The 15,401-nt window shown below is 47.2% G+C and overlaps 1 protein-coding gene across 1 annotated transcript in view; it reads right to left on the reverse strand.

Annotated features, from left to right (window-relative positions):
* Positions 1-12,714, reverse strand: part of LOC105565318 (G1/S-specific cyclin-D2) — a 40,919-nt gene extending 28,205 nt beyond the window's left edge. The window contains exons 1-2 of the mRNA XM_012018409.1: positions 11,448-12,714; positions 2,703-2,918 (exon numbers count right to left, since the gene is read on the reverse strand). Of these exons, the coding sequence (XP_011873799.1) occupies positions 2,703-2,918; positions 11,448-11,645 (414 nt within the window). The 5' untranslated portion in view covers positions 11,646-12,714. The remainder of the gene's footprint in view (positions 1-2,702; positions 2,919-11,447) is intronic.
* Positions 12,715-15,401: the final 2,687 nt, after the last annotated feature.

Consider the following 15,401-nt stretch of genomic DNA (forward strand, 5'->3'; position numbering starts at 1 on the left):
AGAGAGAGAGAGAGAGAGAGAGAGAGAGAGATATGATCGCCATCCCATTATAGCCGAAGACCGCCTGGTACGGCCCAAAATAGTCCACGTGGAGCCACGTCACCGTCGGTTGGACCATCTCGCATTGAAAATTGCGCTCCCGGACAAGCCGTATCATTCGCCTAACGAACACGATTCGACGCTTTCGTTGCAACTTTGCGCGACGAATAGGTGTGCTCGGACCGGTCGATACGCATTTAATCTATGATCTGTCCGCCACAGTAATGTAGTCTACTCGAGACTATTGTAGACGCGGCAGGATATCGCGATCAAAACATGCGCATTTAACAAAATCCGCGTCTTTAATCTCGTATGCTCCGAGACCGGTTTGGAAGTCTAGGTCCACCTCTTTTTTTTTGCGAGACTAAAGCAACCTCTCGAATTTTCTTTAAGATCCTCGTTAGAGATACCGGAAAAAAAAACGAGGAACTACTGTTTTTTTATGATTCGCAAGACAATGGGTGTCTGAGGTTTTTGCAGTAGGATTATAACTTTACCATTATTAAGATTATCTCTTTACTTTACCTTCTAGACTACAAACATTTTTTTTAAGTCTTTTTCCTCTCTCTTTGGCACCTCTTAAAATTTTAAATGTTATTTTTACAGAAATTTCCAATTCAGATCTCCAGATTGCTCTTTTACAAAATAATAATTTAATTTAGCCAGGCTTATATTTTTATCAAATTAAAAAGTAATCAAATTTATGAATGTATTGATACTATGATAAGTCGCCAGTGGTAATTAAAAGAGATAATGCTGGAGTCGACCAATCCGGCAAATTTATTACTTAAACGTACAACGTTTCGGCCATGGGTTTTGGCCCTTTTCAAGCAGAATATTTTGATGTTTGGAACGCCATCGAATCTAGTTAAACAAGTAGTGTAATGGCAAGCGTTTGACGAGACGAGGATCGCATGTCTTCTCGTTGCGAAGGCTAAACAAATTTATGAATCTTGTCCGATAAATTGATTTACAGATTTTCTTGAACATTTCAAAAATATCTACTTCCGCGACGAATTTAAAAGCAAAGCATAATTGTGTTAATATACATCGATTGTGCCGATCGATCGCTATTTTCGATACTTTGTATCGATTATATACACACTGGGTATCGTACACCGGGGGTCAACGCTCGTAAAAACAAACAGTGAAGCTCTTCCTCTTCGTCAGACGCAAATTCTCTCCTCGCGAAATAGAGTTAAAGAACTTCCAATATTGTTATTTTGTCCCTTCAAGGCCCGCGTAAGAAACACGGAGCGGATTTTGCCTGAATCCGGAAAACAAATTCGACGCTGTCGCCAATCGTACACGTGCCTCAAATTTCACCCACAAAAGTTTCACTGTATTAATATGAAAGAGGTCGGTTAAGACGATATATAGAGATGGTCTCAACGATAGAAGCAAAGCCGATGGCGCATAGATAAATTGGGAATACATTTGTTACAATATATTCCTCATCGTTAGAAATCATGACGTCTTGAGGCAAGTAACAAACACATCGATTTACTTTTTCTAAAGAATAATAAAATCTAAAAGCTAACGAATGCAAAAATTTAGAGATACCGATTCTCGTTGATATTTTATTTGTTTAAATAGATTAAAACGTAAACGTCCATTCTGCTACGCGAACCGTGGAAAGATGAATAACAATTCTGAATTATCTTTATCTAATAAAATCGCTTATCATAAAAAAAAACTCCTTTTCCCAAAAGATCTTATTTAAAGATCCGGTAATTTTAACTCGATGATCAAGATTTAGCGGAGAACTGGTTTAAGGAAAAGTCGTCGCGCTACTTTGTGAATTCGGCTCGTTCTACCACGGCGATCCACGCCGGGGAGTATCTTTGCATGTCTCCCTAACGTCTTCAAACGCGCGCGGGACGTTTGGCGGTGTCGCCGATCGTCAACAGCCCAGATACATATATGAATCTCAGTCGATCGCGGAGTGCGATTTCCTCGCGTGCTCCTATTCGCGTCGGTCGTTACTCTGCATTCCGCACGCACGACGGGGCAACGAAATCGCGCCCGATACCGATCGCCCCCGCGGAGATCTCGGCGCGCATCGCGGAAATCGCCGGCCTCTCCTCGGTCTCTCGCCGCGTTGGTAAAACACCGTGGAATTATGCAACGAGTACGCGCGACTAGCGGTACCGTGCGTGTGCCTTGTTCGTTCGCACGTGCCGCGGTGACCGTCCGATTTTGTCCGTACAACGCGTTAGCGAGTCCGGGCCAGACCCAGAGAAACTGGCGCTCGAGATCGGCGCGAATGAGAACCTCACACTCCGAAAAGTTTGTTTGTTAACGAGGGATGTACGGGAAACCGTTTACTTTTTTACTGCATCTGTAACTGTAAGGCGATATAGGGCGACTTTCTGCGCCGTTAGCCGATTAATATTCGTAAACTGCCCACCACTGCGACTTATTGTTGTACGATTGTCCGCACTTACAGATAATTCGCTTGTTGCAGAGACCTTTTAACAGTTCTGCGATAAGATAAAGTCGCGATTTGCGTCTATGTGGGTCAAAAAGTTAATACGCAATTCGTTACTGCCACATTGTGACACAAAATATCGAGCGGAGGTGCGTTCGAAACAGTAAATAAACGGCGGCCTCTCTCTCTCTCTCTCTCGCCGGATATCGCTTTTCCTCTCGTGCACACTTACCCATAGATCGTCGAGGGTGATGGAGTTGTCGGTATAGAACACCAGGACCTCGGCCGTGAGCGGCGACGTCTCGCGCAACTTGGACGCCAGCAGCAGACAGGCAGTGCCGAGCAGCTGTAGCTGCGACTTCCTGATCGGGCAGATCGAGAGGAACCTGTCGACGTAGTTCATCGACAGGGGAAAGACCACGTCCTGGCACTTTTGTTCCTCGCATACCTGCAACGCACAGGACGATGCATTACATTACGCACCAACGTAAACGCACGCACGTCGCGCGATAACGCGACGACGGGAGATCGCTTCAAGGTCGGGCGCGAACGAGGGAGTAGTCGCCGCGCGATAACGTCCGGACACGCAGCCCGCGATGCAAATTTAGCTCGCGAGTTCGGCGTTGCGTTGAACGCGTAACGCGTAACGGGTAGATATCTCGCGAAAACATCGAACGTGTACGCGCGTGGTGGTGGAGGATCCACAAGTGGCTCGGCACCAACAACTCTTCTTCGCTACTTCGGACGGATTCGCGACTGCGGTTTCACTTCCCTCCCAAGACGTCTTTCTCTTTACGTGTCCTAACGCTCGAAGGATTTCACGTTGGGAGAGAGGAAGCGAATTTTCGCACGACAATCGTAAAACCTAGGCGCACGCGTAGGCACGAATATCGCACCGGATTTCCTTCAATCGTGTTTTAACAAGCGCGGTCGTGACACTGTCGCTACGACCGCGGGTCGGAAAACTTTCCGACTTTTTGGGATACTCCCGTCGGGCGAATTTCGCCGCGAGACTCGAGCATCTCTCCGCAAAGGTCCGGCGGACAGAACAAGGCGTATCTTATCGCGGAAAATGGATTAACTACCTGTCGTAAAGATAGCTAATTGCATTTCGCTATAGCGTTGACGTCTACAAATTTATCCGGGAGACACTCGCGGCGCTCCAGCGCGGGCCTATACTCTCCTCCACTCGATCGGATGAATTAAAAACAAAGGAATCCCCGGTATCTTATCGGTGATTTATCGCGTGCATCTGCGGCAATCGCGGCGAGCGCGGAATGAGTCGCATTTTTCATTTGTTATCGCGTTTATTGCCGCATGTTTATTATTACCGCGTGTTTACATAAATCGCAGCGCGCCGCCGGGCCCCGGGGCGCCTTTGAAGTTTCGGGGACCGCTGAACTTGCGGTAGGATCGCGAATTAACTTCGCCCAGGCGCCTCGGGGTGCCGGGCCGAGTGATCGCGCGTTGTCGAGCCGCGTGAGAGGAACTTATTGAGCGTGACCAACGATCGCCAGCCAGCTAGCCTCGCTGCCGCACGCACGCACGCACGCACGCACAACGCACGCACGCACGTTCGCACGCACGTTCGCACGCACGCACGCACACTCTCGTAATTACCTCGCCGCCGCCGCCACCAATTAGTAACATGGGCTTAACGAAATAATCGCGCTACACCAAATCGACGAAAATCGTATGTTAGATTGGTTCCGCCCGTAGAAAAGTAGGAAGAAAACGAAACTGGAGAGGCTCCGGCGAAAGTGTTGCCGGCAAAGACAATGCTCGGCGAAACTTTCCACGTCTGTTCCCTCTCTGTAATATCGGTCAATATTAATTATCCCGAGGGAGTCGAGGACACGCTCTCCTCAACGGCATTCTTCGACGAAATCGGTTCGAGAGATTATCTTGCATCTGTTCAAACATCGACGGAAGTGGAGCGGGCTCCAAGTTGGGAGCAAAGGAGAATCCACAAAATGCACAAGCGGCGGAACGAGGCCGCGAGTCATCAAGAAAAGACATTCCTATAATTCTTCGCTGTACATTGTGTAATATGTTACTTTCATATTATATTAATACCCTATTTTCGTAACATTCTCATAGCAAAACAATAATACGAAATAATATACGAAATAGTAATGCGCAAATAATATTGTTATACACCGTTGGGCTGATTTTACTGAATTTTTAATAGTTGTTTCTACAACATTTTAGGAGCGCTATAAGTTATTTATTTCGAGAATGCGCACGCGCAGATAATATATTTGACAAGAACATGAACAGATTTAATTCAAATGTTAATAGCTGTTTCGAGAGCGTCTGGGAACAGTTCTTAGAAATGCGTTATTACAAACTCCTGAAATGAAACTCCATTAAATTATCAATTTGAAAAGTTGCTAGATTCACATATACGGATTATAATCAAGAATTGTCTGTACAAATTCTATTTTTCGAATTATTATATCTCATATAAATATAAAAATACCGAATAATTTTATTTAAAATCTTTGAATTTTAGATAGGAAATTTTCGTTTTTTTTTAAATATATTTTAAAGGGAAAGAGACACACGTGAGAGCCAAGTATGTTAGGTCGCGGGCGAAGCCGCGGGGCATGCTGGTAATAACATACTTTTACTTTTGATATTATAAATCACATCGCTGCTGAATACGATACGTGTCTGCGTATCGTATTGCTGCACGAATATCTCTAAAAGTATTTATTTTAAGTGCTGACCGAGTGAGGCAACTTATGTACCAAAGTTCTTTCGGCGACGCGCCTTTAATCGATAATCACAGCGAATATATTTCGAGGTTTTGTCGAAGATGAATCGGCTTAGAATTTTAATAAGAATTCTAATACTCTTATCTGCGTGACTCTATCGAGCCGGCCGATCTCCCTTGTAAGTTCGGCGCCAATTAAGCGAGAATTGCCGCCGATAAAGCCGACCGCGACCGGTGCTGTGTCTCGTGTGCATAGATAACAATCGGTCTTTCGGCCCGTCCGAGCAGCGCTTTCAAGGAAAGCACGCGTATACGCAAGGAATCCAGAACTCGACGGGGAAGTAACCCGTACAAATCCGGTGTCCAATTGCCCACGGCGCGGTTTCGCGACTCGGTAATTCAACACTTTCGCTATCAGCAGCATTTGCGCGAGTTCATATACAGAGTGACGTGCGAGAAATTAATCGGGGATGCGAGTTAGGGAAGCACCACATCCCGTGTCTTTAAGTGCTCGCTTGACGTACTCGACATAACTCTGGGGAAAAGAAAGGCAGTGGGCAACCCATTTTGGGGCCAACACAATTTTGGTTTGTGCCTGTTAAGGTGAAAATTATCTTTGCGTTACTGAGTACCTACGGGACTAATTGAGAGAATTGATTGGTATTACTTAAAAATCTTGGGTATAGATAGAATAGCTAATTGTGACTTTTAGTTACGCGGGGTAAATTCGTAAAAGATTAGAGTTACGAACAGTCCAAGTGGTTCGATTGCTGATTGTGGGCCCCAAAATGGGTTGCTGTCTTTTTTCCCCCCCAGAGAAGAGCGGATTGTGTGCGGGTCTTTAATAATTCGCGGAACTAAAAGGACCGAATTTGAGATTGCCATCGAAAGATTACACGTTCGTCGCCGTTAGAACGGAATTACTGGCTTCACAAGTTACTTTGTTCAATTCTCAACCTCGGCTAGTTATTCAACAAGCTCAATTACAGCCCTAGTTTTCTCTTTGAATGAAAAGCGTCTTGATCCATGATCGAGATAAGCTCCGTCCGTAACGAAACGTTCCCTCGCTCTTAATTGTCAAGATGTCTAATCTTTGAAAGCTATAAACGCACCTGTAATGACCGTTTCGAATCTAATTTCCTTGGCGAATCAAAGCTCGCCGAGACGGAAGAAAAATAAGCCTAGAACACCCTGTAGAATTGCGATTAACGCTAGCTGCAGTCGCTTTTAAAGGCCGGGTATATTCGGCGCATATGACAACCTGTCATTCGCCTCGGCCGGGGATAGACGAGCGCATTGTCGAAGAATTCGACGAGCGCGATGCGGACTCGGCATGCATGTCTGCGACACGCGTGCGTGCGCACACATATAGGCACGCGTGCACGTACACGCGGCTGCGTGCGCGACCCAGGCGACTCGCTTTCGTCGTGGAACAACATCGTCGAGGTCATCGCGTGAATTCGGTTATTGCGATTAAATGTCTGGGGCGCAGGAGCAATTAAATGCTCGAAGAAAAGAACGAGGCGACAAAACCGCGAGGAACTATCGCAAGTTGCGCGAAGAAATTACGCCGTAAGATCGATTCGTCTACCGTACCGATGATACGTCGCGTTAAATACGGAAAAATTTGTTGCACTAAATTGAGTAATTCAGCTGCCTAATCAGAGAAGTAATGTGTTTACATATTGTATATACATAAAATTCTGTATTCACTGAGAAAAATTTTAACCTGTTAAATAGTGTTTCCGATGGTTAAGTTTTCCGGTTACGTCTTCCGATTAAATTATGGATACATCCGATGAAATTTATCCGATGAAATTTGATTGAAAAACCGATTATATTTTTCATCGGATATACAATTTAATTGGATACACCCGTTGTTATGTAATTGGATTATCCGATTATATTTAATCGGGCATTTTTCTCATTGTTGTATTATCATTACTTATCTGTAGAACGATATTAACGAATGAGGAATCAATGAATTCCGAGGCGGCAACCGCTGACCAAAATCTTGTACACCAATGCCCACTAATGCCCAGCGGGCATTACTTTATCCTATTATCTTATTTTATCTTGTGTTAACTTTATAATATCCCAGTAAGGCCTAATGCCCAAACTAATGTCCCAAAAATGCGTAGCAATGCCTAGTAATGCCCAGTAATGCCGCAAATCTGTACGCCACAATGCCCTCAGCGGTCCCCCCCTCGATGAATTCCTTGCGGCACACACGAAAGAATCGATGAAACTCTCACGACGTCGGTAAAAATTCGGCCGTCATTGATTATTGCCACCGAGCAAGTATCCCTGCCAGAGACAGATATCGGCGATAATTCTGCTTATATACAGATAACGTGTCGCAACTAGTCTCGGTAACGCGATAGACGGACTTTCGAAAGCATAAAGTGGACGGCGGTAATGCGCTCGGTACCGAAAGCGGAGACCGGCTTATCGGGGCGCTACGTCGTCGCGGAAGACGCTTTCTAGCTGTCAACGGCGAAAGAAAACAGTTTGGGCCTTTGTGCTGGGGAGAGCAAGCGGTGCACGCTATCGGTGCGTGAGCGCTATGCGATACACTCGTATCGTTTCGGCTCCGATTGAAACGAGAGGAACGTGAAGCGAGGCTTTCCGGAGGAACGCGACGGAATTCCGGTCTGGCCCGGTCCGGAAGCGAACACCCGCCCGACTATGTCCGACGAAGGGGAAAGTCGGGCGAAAGATGGTGAAGGTGGAATTCGACCGATCCGTCCCTCTGTCGAGGGGATTTCCTTTTGTTTCCCGTTGTCACTTTCGGCGAGCAAACCAGCGACGCCGCGTGTATAACGCTATTGTTTAGAATATCGTGCCAAGCACAGACTTCTACGCGCCACCGGACCTGCTATCTTCGAGCTGAAAAGCGAGACAAGAGTTCCGCCATGTTGGGTCTGTCTGTCAGCGACACACCGATGCACACATCCTACTTTATTTATCTAACGAGGCATGGCGGGACTCTTGCCTCACTTTTCAGCCCGAAGGTAGCAAGTGTCTAGTACAAGTCTAGTGCAAGTCTGTGGTACCAAGCCGATCGCTGGCTCCGTTCGATTCGAGTCGCGAAATCGTTATCAGGCGCGGGCTGTCTAATCTTGACGCTCTAAGAATACACTTAATTCAAGCGAGCCTAATTAAGCTAGACACAAATGACCCGCGATAACACGCGAGCCGTGATATTGCAATATCGTTATCGCGCGAGGGAGCAAGAACGAAGAAGAATACGGACAGGATACTAGTATCTTGTGCCCGAGCGTCTCGACTCCCCGTGTAGGCACATCGGAATTCTCCTCGAGATCGCTGCCTTTGGATCGGAAAATGATAACCGCGCGATAGCACGTAGATATTCGGCCGATCGGCCGCCGATTCTGGCTCTTTAATCGGCGAGAACGCAATGTGGATGATGTCAATCGCGAATACAATCCCCTTATCGGCGGCTCTGGATACGTGCGGTGACGTAAGCTGAGGGGCAACTTATCGGCGACGGCCCGAATTTCCTGCTCAATGACGGCGAAATGTCAAAAACGTTACGTCGCTGCGCCGCGACCATCCAACGTTATGCAATATTACGGAGAATAAATGTTTCCCGAATTATACCAAGAATTTGCGGAAGGTGGAAAAACGTACGGCGGAAAGAATAATCCGAGGGCCAAACCGCTGACGTGTACGCCAATGCCTACTAATGGCCAGTGGACATTTATCTTATCTTTGTTTATCTTTATAACGCCCCAGCGAGGCCTAATGCCCAAAGTAATGCCCTAAAAGTGCTTAGCAATGCCGCACACCTGCGCTGAGAAAAATTAAATATAATCGGATAATTCAATTACACAATAACAAACGGACATGTCCGATGAAAAATATGATCGGTTTTCTGATCAAATTTCATCGGACATAATTTAATCGAAAAAGTTAATCGGAACAATTAACCATCGGAAGCACAATTTAATTGGCTTATCCGATGGAAAAATTTTCTCAGTGTGTACACCACAATTCCCTCGGCGCTTCACCCCTCGGAATAATCGGTCGCGTACGGATAGGTGTGTAGTTTGTTACAAGTTTAAAATGACGCACGAATATTTTTTGTACCGGAAAAACGGAGGGAGATCTACTATCCTTTGTATCTCGATATCTCGAAACAATTTCTATATCGCGTCTCCTCGATAAGATAAATGATGATTCGAACATTGAGTCTCGAAAAATGTTCATTTTATAATTCCGTGTTAAACACCCAACGTCCAAAGTACGTCCACGCGTGAATTCCTTTGCAGCGACAATCCGGACATTTAAATTTGAGAAACGGGTGTCTTCGCTGAGAAAAAGTTTCATCGGACAAACCTATCAAATAGTGCTCCCGATGGTTAAGGCCCGGTCTACAATGAGTCGTTAGTCGTTAGTCAGAAGTCGCAACTATATGTTGATCCTTTTCCTTTCTGGATGGAAGAAAAAGGACCGACATATAGTTCCGACTTCTGACTAACGACTAACAACTCATTGTAGACCGGGCCTAATTCTTCCGATTACGATTAAATTAGGGGGATACATCCGATGAAATTTATCTATCCGATTATAATTAATCGGACATTTCTCTCAGCGTTGATTTGGCGACACGTTTTTCGGCTTTATATATTTCACGGTTAAAATTCATGTCATCGTCCGGATAACAAGAGATGCGATGTGTAGCAATACAAAGAATGTCGACTTCGCCTCGTCGTAAATCGACAAGGAGTTTTGCGCGAGTATATATATACATATATAGCATATAGACTCGGCAACACAATGCCGTCGCGACAAAAGAAACGCGGCAACAGGTTTTCGTTCGCTGCCAAAACATTCGACGGACGTTTGCGGGAATTGCGCATCGTGCGCCTTTAATCCTGACCGATTCTTGCCGCTCGTCGGACAGCAGGCTACTTAAGCACCGTCATTACTTTCGCCTCGGAGACCGACGTAATTTATTCGAAAAACAAAACTTCCGAGACGTCTTGTTTCGTGGTGTTTCAAAGAAAATTGAGATTGTAATTATCTTCCAGTAGTGTGCGATTAGAAAATCGCTACGACGCGTTATATGAGGTGAGGACGAACAAGAGGGGAATCTAAATACAACAAGTATTGTGCCGGCGAGGTTTATGCCACGAACGTATTGATCCTTAACGTAATCACAGAGAGACCAGCTGACATATTCAGCCCGGCGATTAGCGGTGCTTCAGCCTGTTAAGTTCGGCTTATCAATTTATTCTGTCGCATGTAACGTAAAAACATGTAACTTGCGCGACGCAGAAAACGATATCGCGCCCGCGACACCGAGCCGCGTATTCGAGGGAGAACGTAATCGTGAGAGCCGAAATTCACTCGACCTTCATCCGTTCCCGCAGAGCGCGTATATTTGGATCGTAAAATCAATTCGATTATACATGCCTCAGGAGCACCGATCGGCCCGCATTACCTTCATTACGTTTTTAAATCGACGAGCAATAAATCGCTCCTGTCGCGCGCGGTCGTGTCTAAGAATACGCGACTCGAGCGAGTCACAACATTAGATCGAGACCTTTAACTCTGCAGCGAACGGACAAAAACGGCTCTGGCCGTGTAGACACATGTATTAGATCGGGAATAGCTCTCTTCCCACAGTCCTACTTGTTGTTGAACGAAACTAGAAAAAAAAGCAGCTAAAATAATCGACCGGCCCGCCATGCGCCAGGGACCGACAGGTCAGCGGTAAGCTTTATTTTTAGACCGCCCCTACTCTTCTCCTCCCCGCAATCGGCATTTGTCAAAATGCGGAATTGTTACGTGTCACCCAGGGCCGATTTCCTTTTGGCATTCAAATTAAACGCGATCGCGATTCAATTGTCTCTCGCCCGGCGATTCCGCTTTCAGGAAGGCGCGCGCTCGAGGCGAGAAATAAAAGAGACATGTGAAACACGATCGGAGCCGCCGGGCGCGAATCCGCCGCCGTCGCCCAACATTTAACCGCGCGGTGATAAAGAATTCGAGCTGAGAAGAACCGAGCGGCGCGTTCGGTCGCCAAGGTGAAGCTGATCGTTTCCCAGCCGGGCTGGTCTACGTTTCGCGGAACCAGCCCGATCCGATCCGAACCGATCTGAACCGATCCGAACCGATCTGAACCGATCCGACCTGACGGACGAACGAAGAGCCGGTCGGTCGCGGAGCTAACGCGATCGCGCGGCGTACTACACGTGGGAAGAAAGGAGAGAACTCGTGCTCGCTCACCTCCAACATCCACTCGGCGACGATCTTGCGCATGAGCGGCGAGATGTCCCTCTGCACGCACTCGAAATACGACCGGCTCGGGGCGTAGCGTTCCTCGGTCTGCAGGAGATTCTGCAGGACCCGGTCGTCGCCCAGGAGGGCCGGGTCGGCGTACGCCCGCAACTCGGTCTCCGTCGTCTCGCAGCACAGAAGATCCATGACGGCGAGGATCGCGCGCGAGCTGGCTTCTCTCTCGGTTTCTTCCCACCGTAGGTCCCCCGAGGACACGTACCGGACGTATTCCGTCCACGTGCTCCCGCGAAAGGTCTCGAGATTGATGGATGAAAGAGAGAGGAGAGAGGGAGAGGGAGAGAAAGTGAGAGAGAGTGAGAGAGAGAGAGAGAGAGAGAGGGAGTGGGGACACTCAACACCTTTTTCACAGCGAACGAGGCAGGGACGGCTGATCACTCACCTCGCGACGAGTCGCGAAACGACGATGACGACTACGCACGTACACGCGTGGTATGTGTCTGTGTGTGCGTATGTGTGTGTGCGCTCGGGCCAAAGTCGCAATTGCGACGATGATGCGAGCGAGCGAGCGAAAGGGAGAGAGAGAGAGGAGGCGTGTTCGTCCGTCTCGGTCAGTTTCTCACGTACCTATGTACATTTTCTTCGCCTTTCCGGGAAGAAACTTTTTGTTCCCTCTTTCTCTCTCTCTCTCTTGGTCGACGAAGAAGCGTTCCTCTTCTTCGATGCTTGGCTTCCCCACACGTGTTATTCCGCGAATCAAGCGCACAGAAAAGCGTAATAAATAATACGTTCGCGAGTTGCCCGGGGGGGGAGATCCTAATTAAATAAGCGTAGTGCGTGTGCGCGTTTCCCGGCCGGTGCCACTTGATCGTCGCGCGATTCGTGCTTGTCCAAGTCCGACTGGCGACTAGTACGTTCCGTTTCCCGAGGGAGTCATGAGAAAAGAGGGAGGGAGAAAGAGAGAGAGAGAGAGAGAGGAGGGCAGGCACTTCGATCGGCGCGGGAGAACGGTGATTCTCTTTTTTTTTTCCTTCCTCCTTCTCGTAGACCAACGCGAGGAACGAAACGGTTTTCCTCTCTCGGAGCGCCGAACTTCGAGCCGCCGGTACTTCCGTCCGCCTGGCCTACGTACGATTTAAATGTCCTGCGGGATGCGAGGAGCGCGAGGATCCTTCTCCACTTTCTCACGATCCGACACTGGTGACTTATCAGGTCAGAATGCCGGGCGAGTCTCAGCGAGTCTGGCGGACCTGGCTAACGCAGCCACCCCGCAGCCGGTACTCTCCCCACCAGGGCGGCGCCAGCTCGGTCACGTGACCCGTACCGGATCGCCCCCACCAGCGCGGCGCCAGCGTGCCAGCGTGTCACGTGGAACGTAATCGTGCCCCACCATCGCGGGCGCGAGCGGCGCGGCCGCGCCGTGGCGCCGGTTTAGTCGTGAGGCAGCGGCGCAGCGGGGAGGACCGGGGGTTCTGCATCGTGTAAAGTAGCCCCTCGTGTTCGACACCTTAAAAGCTCCGACTACATATGCCGAAATTGTATTCGTCTCTACGTGGCGCTCTTACAAATATACGTAACGATGGCCCGCTCTAGGAACTTAACATTTCAGCCGTAAACCCGCTGAAAAGATTACACGCACCGCCCTCCCAGCATCGTGTACGCATGCACTGGAGGTAGACGTAAAGTAGCAGTAATGGTAGTTTGTTTTACATTTGTCTTGCACGTTAGGAACAAAGGAAAACAGTATTGTGGTGTGTGCGAAGTAATGTAATGATAATGTAAGAAACACAGAGGCGATACAGAGTAAGAGATGATATTTGAGGAAAGTGACAGAGCGTGAGGTATCTGAAGAAAGAAACAATTGGGGTTTTCAATTGGAAGGAGAAAAGGAGCAAAAAGAGAAAGCTGTTTACGTAATGCTCCACGTGTTCTTAGAATACGGCAACCTGTTGCTAACTGTGGTGAATCGCTAGCATTCGGCGTTCAAGATGATCAGAGTCGCTCTTTCGAATAATTCGGAAGGAATCGATCATATTCTTTTATGGAATTTTTAACAGCTTCAAAAAGTTCCTGACACTTTTTCATGTATAAAGTCCGACAGACGAAAAATCTTCTCTTCCTCGAATGCTCGAAAGGTTTTTAAATATTAAAGTTCACGTGGCTATAATAAGAACTTGGATAAATTTCCTGAAACTCTAGAAACGTTAGAGCTCGCGCGATCGGTTCTCGACTGACTCTCGCGGTTCGGGCGCAATGCTGTCGCGCCCCGGCGTAGAAATATTCGCAAAGTTACGCGTTTTCTTCGTGAGAAAGTTAAATATCGTATTTTTGAGCACTCACGCTCGATTCTGCCGGCCTTGGGCCCCGTTTGTACACGACCCAACACTGAACGAACGGAGCAGCTCGGTCCCATTCGCTTTCGTTCGTTCGTCCGAGACACCGGAGCTCCTCCACGTTGCTCTTCGCCGACGAGTCTCTCTCCGAACTCGGCTCTCGGCGAGCGAACAACTTGTCGTTGTCGCCGTTCTTGCTCGCGAAAGCCCGAATTATCAAGGACAACACTCTCTAAGGAGCCTCATAGAGAGCTTATAGCCAAATGAAGTTCAGACACGATATCATATGACAATATTTATATTTTTGAGATCAGGACGACGCGACGTCATAACTCATTTAGAGATTATTTTTTTGATGTAAGAATGTGCTTGGGACAAATAGGTATCTAAATAGGGACAAATAACGGTATCTAAATAGCTAACGTTTTAGTCGAAGAAAGAATTGTATACACTTTAACGGTTTTCGTTTCCTTTCGAAAGAAAAATTCACCTGATAAGCAAAATTCCTTTCTCTTCGAGTTACTAACACAGACAGAGCAGTTTGTCTGGACGCTCTTATCAGTTTTTATAAATAAAAAGCAAAGTGCGAGAGAGAGAGAGAGAGAGAGAGAGAGAGAGAGAGAGAGAGAGAGAGAGAGAGAGAGAGAGAGAGAGAGAGAGATATGGAATAATACAAAGATAAAAAATATAAATTTTACTTATTAATGAATTTAAAGTTGATTTTTAAAAATGAAATAGCTTGTTTCACGTTTTCCTCGCTAGGTTTAGTTCTTTATATGTAACATCTCGATAATTTAGACATACTATATAAATTGTATAAATGAAAGGAATATTCAAGGTGTCATAAGTCTGACAATTGTTTGCTTTGACTCGATTATAAATGTGACATTTTGATATCATTATCGAAAAGCGATAGGATCCGAAGCATTCAATGAGTCCGGCTGGAGGATTGACTGAATGCGTCACTTCTACGCGCCCACCATCGAGGATATAAATCTCATAAAAATTCCTTAAACTCCTATTTTTCACGTTATTCGCCGACTTTAGAGATTCCTCGTGCGTACGCGGGTACGTGGAAAAATGAGGGTCGCTTCCGGCGAACAATTTGAAGCGATCGACTGTGAGAGAAGAGCGAGAGAACGTAGGTGAACGGGGGGAGGGCGCGGCGGCAAGGGGTCAGTGGGAGTAGAGCCACGTAGGAGATAGTGTGTCCTTGGTGCACGAAACCTATGCCTGTGGAGTTTCGCCTCGTTTACGCGTACTACGTTTTTTACTACACAATGCGTACGCGACGACGCGACGCGTATAGTTACGGGACTACGGTCGGCCGCGACTCCACGCGACCGAATGTGTCGTGGTACCGCGCGCGTACCTGTGGCGAACGATACTCCGCACCGTACGCACCGATCGCGGTTTGTGACGCGGTAATTGCCGTGAGGTGCATAAACCTGTGAGATAGCAGAAGTCGGACATAAAGCGCACGTAACGATTCCCTTTCATACCGCCGCTGCGTGGCAAACTCTCCATATAACTTGTCCTTAATAATATTATAATTGCTCGTGAAAGCGCCCAATCAATATAAGTTAATTCATATATGATAACGATTCGGTGC

The sequence above is a fragment of the Vollenhovia emeryi genome, unplaced genomic scaffold (genome assembly GCF_000949405.1).
Source record: "Vollenhovia emeryi isolate VEMERY1.0 unplaced genomic scaffold, V.emery_V1.0 DF939153.1, whole genome shotgun sequence".
Lineage (NCBI taxonomy): Eukaryota > Metazoa > Arthropoda > Insecta > Hymenoptera > Formicidae > Vollenhovia > Vollenhovia emeryi.